At 37.1% G+C, this 11,168-nt stretch overlaps 1 protein-coding gene across 2 annotated transcripts; it reads left to right on the forward strand.

Annotated features, from left to right (window-relative positions):
- Positions 1-2,446: 2,446 nt before the first annotated feature.
- On the forward strand, positions 2,447-8,368 carry LOC104601878 (homocysteine S-methyltransferase 1-like). Of its 2 annotated transcripts, XM_010265383.3 has the most exons (7): positions 2,465-3,299; positions 3,472-3,528; positions 3,744-3,949; positions 4,131-4,260; positions 7,306-7,509; positions 7,618-7,689; positions 8,021-8,368. In XM_010265383.3, the coding sequence occupies exons 1-7, from the start codon at positions 3,111-3,113 to the stop codon at positions 8,162-8,164; spliced, it is 1,002 nt and encodes a 333-aa protein (XP_010263685.1). In that variant the 5' UTR covers positions 2,465-3,110; the 3' UTR covers positions 8,165-8,368. The 2 variants fall into 2 exon arrangements, with proteins under 2 accessions (XP_010263693.1, XP_010263685.1); XM_010265391.3 differs by lacking the exon at positions 7,618-7,689 and having other exon boundaries at positions 2,447-3,299.
- Positions 8,369-11,168: the final 2,800 nt, after the last annotated feature.

Raw genomic sequence — 11,168 nt, forward strand, 5'->3', positions numbered from 1 at the left:
TTGAATCAAATTTGGGACTGGATCCAATAGCACAACATAGGAAGCAGATTCAGTGAGCACTTTATAACTATTCTAACAATTGTTAAAAGTTGTCTTTAATCTTTTTCAAGGATAGGTTGGGGTATTTTAAAGGACAGGTGTCAAAAAAAAATTGGTTTACTTTGAATCAGAATGGGCTGAAATTTTCCATCTACTGATACCTTCACAACTTAAAGGGTGTTTGGAACCATGGGCGTTTATTCAATAAACGCTGCCACATAGGTACCACTTCAGTAGTTCCCCTCTCATGCTCTTCTGTATGCATTGAGAATAGCAAAAGATGACTTCGGTTTCTATGCACGCCTACTGTTTGGAGAAGTTATTTTTTAAAGTTTCCCCTAACGATGGTTAGGTGTTTTTTCACTGTTATGCTGATATGGTGCCTAGTGGTGCTTAATTGTAATAAACGGTTATAATTATTATCTTTTTCGATTTTGCAAGCAAATAAAATATAAACATTGAATGAAAAAACATTAACAGAACCAAACACATACTTAATAATTTCAGTAAAAAACTCAAATCTACTTTGTTCAAAGATTTCTTTTTTCTTGTTTTAGAGATAGAAAACAGGGTTTTATACTTTATAAACAAGGACAAGTTTGGCTCCAATCTCCATATTACTTGGGTCCAAATGCAGCTGATGTGCAGGTTGACCTCTGCTCAGGAAACAAGGGTAACGAATTAATAGATGAAAGGAATGATGCATAATAAATTTGGAGATGTTGAATTCGCAAACAACCATATCTATGGTTTGTCAACCAACCTAACCCGTGGTGGTTATCTGATTTGACATACTGCACCTCATGAATCATCTCTAAACCAAGTCAACAACAGGAGGTAGGTGGGTTCTTTTAATAAGATTAACCAAGTCATACTCCAGTCTCCATTGAAGTCATGCTTACCCTTGCTCAGGATCTTTCTTGGCTTTAGGTTTCCATGAGATGTTAATCAAGATGATTCTAAAGCCTGTGAAATCATCCAATTCCAACAAATCAAGCACAAACAAGAAAATTTGGTTTACATCTACATCGGTTCTAGTCCAAAGATGGAATGTTTGGGTAGGTAAGGTAACTAGATTGACCATCAAAATCCAAAGTCGTCAACTTTCACCAACTCCGCTCTGTCTTATACATCTCTCTTCTCCTTTATTTTTTTTTATTGAGAAGACCAACTCATTCAAAGTAAAGATGGGCACAGCTCATCTGTATTTCCTGTTACAGTAGTACACAACAAGGTGGAGATGCGGTTCGGTGTTTGAACGGGATATTCTAAGCTTCATATTGGCACTACCCCACAAGTGACAAAGGGGCCCGGCCCGTAGCTACTATTCCATATTGTTTAAACGGGATCACGGTTGTTTGTGTAGGTGTGAGGTCTAAACATGCATGGGGCTTAATTAGTCCAGCTTTTCTAAGGATTATTCGTTCAAACCCACGTCCATAAGGCTGTGTTTGGTTGGAATGTAAATAAATTTGCATTAATGCCAAACTGTGGCAGTGCAAATGATTTAAGTGTAAATTCTGACCTATTTTTATTTTAAATTTTAGTATTAAGACATAAAACAGAATAAAGTAAAACCCAAAATAAAATTAAACGAGAATTTACATTTTTTTTCATTTGCACTTTTATAAATTTGTACTAGTGCAGATAAAATTGCACTGCAACCAAATACAGCCAAAAGGAAATAAAGCGGGCTATAAAGGGTTCATGGCATCATGGGACTCTCGACAGAATTAAACACAACTGTGTGTTAGTGTGTTTGATATTACTGCTATTTCTACCTAAACTATTTTGAGTTGATTTAATTTGAAGCTGTCAATAGTTGAATCAAGCATTTCTTAAAAATGCCAGTGGGGGACTGATAGTTGATGGTTATAGTTTTTTTTGCTGGTTATTGAAATGTCAAATTGACGTTTTATTTCCAACGAGGTAAAAGTCCAATCATTCTAGTTGAAATGACTCAAATGTGAACTAGGTTTTGCTGTTAGTTATTACGGGATGCTAATTGAATATAATTGGAGTACCCAACAGGCTCAATTGGATGATTACTGGCTCATTTCTCATCTCTGCTCCTCTTCAAGAATTGGTGCTTCTTGAGCTTGCCATTGAGGTTGGGGCTGCACTAATTCTAACTCCGTTTACGAGGAAAAGGCAACCTTTTTATTTAATTTTTATATTATATAATGGGGGGGATCTTTTCGGCGAGTACTTAGAATTTGCTGCTAACAAAAGCGTGTTAATGTGCAGTACCGCAGCTGGAGCTGGATTGCCGTGTTGAAAGGGTGTTAACACGTCGATTCAGATTTATGATTTATCGTCGTTTGGATGAAATGGAATTTTAGTGAGAGCAGCAGGCCAATTACAGCCAGCTTTAGCTTACAGGTTGCACCATCAAATAAAATAATTTAACAAACAACTCCCAGTCCCACAGCTTAGAAGTAAGAACCCGGTGCAGCCTCAGCCTGCAAGTAATCCTACTCCTAGTCCTAGATTAGACGGAGCAGTGAGAACCAGTCTATGGAGGTTTGACTTTTGCTTACTAAGGCCAGCTAGCTAGGCTAGCTTAGCCAACTATAGGTCATAGGTGTCCCGGCCATAGCAGACCATTTCCTGGGCCCTGATCGATTTAGGTCTAAGAGGCGACGAGACCCACCTACCACTACCAGTGCCAAACTGAAATTGTCCCCGCCACCGCCAATCTTCATGCAGCAGGACCAGGATCAGAAGACGAGTTTCCCTATTTGTATTTGTCAAACTCAAACTATGGAATTTCTTCAAAACCCTTTGAATTCCTTGAAACAATCTCCCTCCCTCTCTCTCTCTCTCTCTCTCTCTCTCTCTAGTCTATATATATAAACGTGGCTCGGGGTTGGGAAATATGTCAATATTCTAACCCGAGGCTCTGTCATTTTGTCTTGCTTCACGCTTCTTCCATACAAGATACATCACAGCCCAACCCAACTTCACATCTTTTGGCGGAGAAGTTTTCTACGACTGACAACTCCTGTCTCCGGCGCCATTACGCGTCCATTCGTTTATTATCCACTACCCAGATAGTCAGACACACAGAGATGGGTCTGGGAACGGTTACGGGAGCAGGGGCGACCACAACGTCGTTAGAGGATCTGATAGAGAGGGCAGGAGGATGCGCCATTGTCGACGGAGGATTTGCGACGCAGCTTGAAAAGCACGGTGCCTCTATAAATGACCCTCTTTGGAGCGCCCTTTGCTTGATCAAAGACCCTGAACTCGTCAAACGGGTACACTCTTTCTCTCTCTTCTTTATGTTCCCTTGTTATTCTTCTCTCAATCTACGCGTGAACAAATCTTTAGAACTTAACCCATCTTTCTCTGTTTTTAATGGCATAATAGAGCGGCACTATACCTAATAATGAAAATGGACGGATCTGAAGAAGCTCTGTCATTGTGCAGGTTCACCTGGAATATCTCGAGGCTGGTGCAGATATACTAGTAACTTCATCGTATCAGGTTTGGGCCTCTACCCTGACGAATCTCAAGTTATCATACAATTCTATGAATTGTTTTGAGGGGGCATTACCTGTTATCTTTCTGTTATTCTTCTTTTTTTTCTTCTTTTAATCTTTTCTACATATACTAGCATTCTCTGGCATATCCTCTGTATACTGCATTTAATTGTAGGTTTATATTATCAGTAACTAGTTATTTTTGTTCCGGGTATCCAGGCAACAATCCCAGGATTTCTATCTAGAGGACTGTCGATTGAAGAAGGAGAGGCTTTACTCCAGAAGAGTGTCAAATTGGCTGTAGAAGCCCGTGACAAGTTTTGGGATGAAGTGCAGAGTATTCCTGGACATAGTTATAATAGGGCATTAGTGGCAGCGTCTATTGGTAGCTATGGTGCCTATCTTGCTGATGGTTCAGAATACAGGTGCCTGAAATCTTCTAGACTAAGCATCTCATTGTCATAGCTAATGTTTTCTTCTATTTTATTTTTCAGTCACAGTTATATAATTAAAACAACCTCTCCAATTTGCTTCCAGTTTTATCACATGTGATCAATTGGAAATTCATCTAGGTTTCTTGGTTTTGTCTATTCATTGTGCATCCAGTGGGCGTTATGGGCCAGATGTTACCTTGGATAAGTTGAAGGATTTCCACAGGCGGAGATTACAAGTCCTTGTTGAGGCAGGTCCAGATTTGTTGGCGTTTGAAACCATACCAAATAAAATTGAAGCACAGGTGTGTTCTTTGCACAAATTTGTTTTGTATATTTCTCAGTATTTTGACAATAGATGGTTGAATAGTTTTAGTAGAACAGTTTGGCATTATCTTACTTCATGAACTAAGAACGTTAGCCAAAACCTGCCCCTCTTTTGTCATTACAGATGCCAGTGTCCTGAGTTTCATAATCTCTTTTCATCTTATGCACTCTTATTAGGGGGATGACTTGATTGAGTTGTCAACCATCCTTAAAGCATATCATTTATTAGACTTATATTATGATATTATTAATTCTTCCATAGTAGCTGAGAAAATGTTAATGTTATTTTTCCTTACTTCCACCATTTTATTATAATGCCATGTGTATAACCTTAGTTTGTGTACTGGGAGAACTTCCTCATTTATGGATATGCTTGGCATTTATTTCGCTGATGATTAACAATTTTTCTTATCTCAATTTGGATACAAGTACAAAATGGTATGGAGACTTGGAGAAAGCCCTTTTAACAAACTCTAGTGAAAGAATTAAATCTATGAACAAATGATAAGTTTGCTACATTCTCTGCTTATTTTTATTGTAAACTAATGCTCAACAACAGATAGAATTGGTAATTGATAGAAGTAATAAATGACATCACCATTTTCTGTTCCTCTTTCTCATCCACCTGCTAATAGTGCCAGAAATGGAAAGTTTAAAAATGCTTACTGTGCATATTAAATAGTTATGACAGAGTTCTCAATCCAAGAAAACTGTTTTTTTTTTTTTTTTTGAATTCCTACATTTAGTCAGTAATACAATACCAGGCTCCATCATTCAACACTCTTATTCTTAATGCAATTTTCAGATAATAAGCCATAGCTTATTCTTCTTCGAAAGTCACATATGATCATGAAAGATTTGTAGCTATAGGGATACAAAATAATTTAATGTAGCTAAACTACAAGTATTGTGGTGGTATTGAAGTCTCCCAAAACAATTGTTCCTATTGCTGAAAAAATACTAGAGAAGATACAGTCTGCTTGTCAATACTTGATAATTCATAATCCATCTTTAACCCCCATTCCTTGGATTATCGTTCCCTCTCATTCCGGTCCTCTTCCTGTGAATTTGTTGATCTCTTTGTTTGTCTTTGTTTAGTCTACCGTCTACCTAATTGAACTCTAGTGGATAAAAATGGGCAGCTTTTTGTTGCTTGATATTGGATTGAGTTTATATGATTCTGAATTTGTTCCTCTGTCCTACTTGTATAGCCAATTGGTTATTTTCCTTTTTAGACCTATATAGGGGATTTAATTTTAATGGGTGTTTGGTTACACTTGAGTTTATCAAACTTAAAAGGAAACATTAAGTTTGGGTTGTTTAAATTGAATGAAACTGTTGAATGATAATTGGGGTATTTGTATACTAAACTCAATGTTGAGATCAGACACTATACTCTAAGCAATAAGAATTTCTGGCCAATGTTTTAAAATGTGTGTAACACTTTTGCCTAGGATCTCCTTGAGTTGAGGCTTAAGGAAAACACCCTGAGGCTCAACATTGAGGTTCATGCCTAAAAGTACATGCATCACACTTTGAGATGCCTTGTGCCAAGAACATCTATAGGGTTCTCATCACAAGAATGATTAAGAACAATTGAAGATTTCCAGGTGCTTTTTTATTTATAAATATTCAGGATGTTCCAACACTCATTGAGGTCTTGATTTATATTAAGAACTTTCTAATTTTCTAGAAGGATTTGTAGGAAAGCCCTTACTATTTTCAATTTCTTGTTTATATGATGAGTAATTTAACCATACTATAAATAAAATTGTTGTTCTTTTTTTCACATAATTCTACACTCCCTGTCATTTTAACTCGTATGTTTTTTTTTCTTCAAACAACGATATTTCATAAGGCTTAAACACATTAGAAGATCCTAGTGCTATGCCTCATGCTTCCATGTTTTAGAATATTGCTTTCAATGTTGTAGCAGTGCTTTATTTTAACAGAGTTCTACTCAGAGGTATCGATTCAGGTACTCTGGAGAAACATTTGTATAAATTGCTTATTGTTGTATATTTTTCTTTAATAGTAGCTAAATGGTTATCTCATCCTTGGTCCTTGTTAACAAATGTTCCATTTTTTTAACAAGGCATCTCCATTGTTATGTACCTTATCCTTCTTTATTAGATGGTCTGTGTATACCGGTGTATTTCACCATGGGTTAAATTTCTTTTCATGGATGATCATAATTGATTTTTCTCAGTGCTAAATTCAAGATGCCAGCTCATTAAATTAAAGTTATATGCTTGTTACCATAAAGATAGCCCTAGATAGATTGGAATGGAGTGACATGATTCATTAGTTGCACTAGGATGATAATGATGACAGTCTAACCTTGTGTATTGGCATATGATTCTATGCTTATAACGCGGAAAAGTAGTTCTCCTGGACTAATTGGTAAATTGTTTTTAAAATATCACTTCCTTGAATAGTTGTTCATATATGGGTCAATGTTGTCACGATTTTTCATTTCAAAAAATTGTTTTCCATATGCTGTGCAGGATCCTCAGGTCGATAGCAGAGGCTGTCCTCAGAACAGAACCATTTGATCAGCTCTTCTGATATGAGATTGATAAAATGTGTTATATCTCTGCTACTACAAGGTTGTAGCCTCTATAAAAACTGAGATGGAATATTCCAATACAAAAGCCATTATACATTGGCCTATGATCCTTGGCACAAAATATAATACGTTCTATCAATCTCATAAATGAAAAATTCTGACCAGTTTTTAACCCTTAAGGCTCAGTTTGGAAGGAGTACAGTACAAATACAAATATGTAGAGTGCAAAACCTTATATTTTGTATTATTTTGTATGAATTTGCACTGTACATACTTGTATTTGTACTCCTTCCAAACTAAGCCTAAAGAACACTTTCTGCTTTCCACCAAAGGAGGATGCACCACAACCCTTTCCAGAAAAGCATGATTTTTTTTTTCTGATAAGTGTTTCCAGAAAAGCATAATTATCTTCAAAGTTCTTCCATTTGTTATTTATATGAAAATCTGCACACAGGCATGTGCTGAGCTGCTGGATGAAGAAAATATCCAAATTCCATCTTGGATCTGCTTCAGCTCTGTAGATGGTGAGAATGCTCCCTCGGGAGAGAACTTTGAGGAGTGCCTTGGTATAATAAACAAGAGTAAGAAAGTGAATGCTGTGGGAATAAATTGTGCACCACCCCATTTCATAGAAAGCCTCATCTGCAGGTTTAAGCAGGTAAGCACCAAACAGACAAAAACTACTCACTCTTTTCCTATTATGCATTGTTTATCTAACATTGTTACATGATCACGGCATTGAACTGCAATTTTCTCTCTTTCCCAGTTAACTGAAAAGGCCATAGTTGTTTATCCCAATAGTGGGGAGGTATGGGATGGAAGAGCTAAGAGATGGCTGGTGAGTGAAAGAATGAACCACCTAATATCACTTTGTGAATTAAGCTGACTAATCACTGGAATGCATGCAACACCTAGAAGTAAAATTATTCTCTTGTTATCTTTCTTAGAGGCTCACTACGAGTTGAAAATTTTCTCATATCCACAGTCCACCAACAGAGCAAGGTGGGGTTGGTGGGGGAAATACCGAAATACTAATACCTATAAAAAATACTAAGAGCAATTTCAAGAGCTTAATTAGTTAATTAATCTGATTTTTCCACTCGCTGTGATTTAAATGTATTGGTATATTCATTAGTAAATTATTTACATATTGTGAATTGGATTGACAGCCTTCGAAGTGCTTTGACGACAACAAATTTGAACTATTTGCAACAAGATGGCGTGATTCAGGAGCCAAACTCATTGGAGGATGTTGTCGAACCACACCTTCCACCATTGGAGCAATCTCACGGGCTCTTAAAAGAAGTTTCTGAGTTAACATTCCCACTTTATTAATAAAAGGAAGTTCCCTATTTACTTATTTTCTTTGCCGTAGGAAAAAAATAAGTTTTTTAGTTATTACTAATTGATTCATATTTTTTGACATTGGATATGAGTGACACTGAATGGAACAAAATGGCAAAACAGGATTCAGATAGTTGGGACAAGGCTTAGATGATGATGAGTTATTATCAATTCATGAGTTGTTTTCGTTATTAAGTTTCTACTGGACCTTAAAAACGAGCAATGCTTTTGTATTTTTCGGCATTAATGCACTTGCAAGAACCAATTTTCCAATATTGTAACTGTATGTAGAAAAAAGGTTGGTAAGGTATTAACTACTAAGGTGATGTCTAATCGCTTTCAAAGTATGTGTTTGGTTTCATGCGCATTTATGGATAAGTTGTTTATTTGTACTTTTTTACTTTAAACTTTTTTTGTTTTTGTTGTTTGATTGGACTTTACTTTAAACGTTTTTTACTCTTCACCTCACATTAATACTCATTAAAGTGTGTCACATCAGCATAAATAGGAATTTAATGATTCTTCAAATGTCCCCGTGCACAAAAATCAAAACATTTCAATTTTTACTATTTATCTAATAAATGGTAAAATCAAACAGTTGTTTTATTTTGTGCAATAAATGTCAATGCCTATGTGACACTGATTTAATAGTATTTTTTCATTAAACGCCTATAAAACCAAATACAGCCTAAGAGTCTTCTGATACGGTGATACCTGGGTGATTCTGGTTCGGCCTTGGGCAATGGCATGGCTAATTAAAATTTATTTATAATGCGAGATCCTAACTCAAAGGCCGAGAACTGAGTTTACTGACATCAGAGAAAAAAATAAGGTGGAAGGCCCTAAAAAGGTTTTGTTTTCCACCGCTTTCATATCAAAATGCATCTCCAACTCCAACAATGCTACCCTACAATTTTTACAAAAAATAGCCTCTCTTTGATTTTCTCCTGTATAATAATATTTGTTTTTCTTGGAAATAAAATAAATGTATGTTTTGAAGAATTTCAACTGCATCGGGCCCCGGAGCTGAGCATCATTGACCCTTAAAAAATGTGGGTTCTCCAAAAAACGAAAACAAAAAAAAGACCACCAAGATAAGAGACAAGTTGACTAATGCCTTTTCTACGTGTTGGATTATCAAAAGGAAAAATCTGCTCCCCCAATATAGAAAGACATGATACCGGAATGACAGACCAATTACAAGTTTTTCGGGTATCATAGTCAAACCCATACCAAAATCCTCACCAGAGAGAGTTCTGTCTCGGGGATTGAAACTAGTAAACTTAATTAAGGGTGTGTTTATCTATAAAAAAGAAAAGTGTGTTGGCCAATAAAACTTTTACTGTACACATTCTCATAGCCCTTGTATTATGGTTTAGTTTTAATACTAAAACAGATTCTCTTAACTAGTATACCAGCAAACGTTGCAAAAACCGGTTGCCCCATATGGGAATAATTTTACCCCTGATAAGGGACCATAAGGTCACAGCCCTCCCTTGTATAGCCTTACCTTTCCTGAATTTCATGTTTCAAAAAAAATTAATAAAGAAATGGCTAATAGACTGTAACCGTAAGGCGCATTGCAATAAACAATTTCTATATAAATATATTAAGCTGAAATGTGTATTTAAGAAGGTCTGAGGATGAGGGAAATGGAATCTAACAGTATTTTTTGTATTTTTTTTTTAAAATTATAAGAATGCCACTCTCTCCTATCAATTCTCTCTTTTTTGCTTTTTTCTTTCAAATTACAATAATGCTACTCTCTCCTACTAACTCTCTTTTTCTTGCAAATTACAAGAATGCCATCTCTATCTCTCTCTCCCCTTATAAATTACAAGAATGCCACTCTCTCTCTCCAATTGAGGGGAACCTCAACTCGACATCTTGACTGCTAGGGGACCTGCAATCAATGATAGTCGAGTTCGATCCAAGCTGAGCTCGAACTTTTGAGCTCAAGCTCAAGTCTCTAATTCGAATCGAGCTCGAGCTAGATGACACCTCAACCACTGAGGGAGACCTCAGTTCGGCACCTCGGTCACTAAGGGAGATCTCGACTCAGCACCTCCACAACTAAGGGAGACCTCAACTTGACACCTTATCAACTAAGGGAGACCTTAGCTCGACACCGGGAAACCTCAGCTTGACACATCAGCAACTGAGGGAGACCTTGATTTGGCACCTCGAAATTTGAGGGAGACCTTGGCTCGGCACCTCAGCTGCTTGAGAGACCTGCAATCAAAGGTAGTCGAGCTCGAACTTTCGAGCTTTTGACTCGAGCTCAAGTCTCTAATTCGAATCGAGCTCAAGCCTGATAGTTTATGAGCGAGCCCCTACAACGCAGGGCCCCCTCCGCTAATAAATATATTAAGCTGAAATGTGTATGTAATGGCTTGAGGATGAGAGAAATGGAATCTAACAGTATTTTTTGCCTTTTTTCATAGAAATTACAAGAATTCCACTCTATCAATTCTCTCTTTTGCTTTTTTTCTTTCAAATTACAAGAATGCCACTCTCTCCTACCAACTCTCTTGCTTTTTTTTCTTTCAAATTGCAAGCATGCCACTCTCTCTCCAACCAACTCTCTCACTTTTTCTTACAAATTACAAGAATGCCATCGCTCTCTCCTGCCATCTCTAGGGATGGCAATTTCCCTGTAAAATCGGGGCCCCACCCCACCCCGAACGGGGCAGGTTTTCCCCAACCCTAAATAGGGACAAGGCAAGAATGCCACTCTCTACCAATTCTCTCTCTTTTGCTTTTTTTCTTTCAAATTACAAGAATGCCATTCTCTCCTACCAACTCTCTCTCTCTCTCTTGCTTTTTTTTTCAAATTACAAGAATGCCACTTTCTCTCCTACCAACTCTCTTTCTTTTTTACAATTTCAAGAATGCCATCTCTCTCTCCTACCATCTCTAAGGATGGCAATTTCCCCCGTAAAACTGGGCCCCGCCCCACCCTGAATGGGGCAG

Source organism: Nelumbo nucifera, chromosome 3 (assembly GCF_055504915.1).
Source record: "Nelumbo nucifera cultivar China Antique chromosome 3, China Antique-T2T, whole genome shotgun sequence".
NCBI lineage: Eukaryota > Viridiplantae > Streptophyta > Magnoliopsida > Proteales > Nelumbonaceae > Nelumbo > Nelumbo nucifera.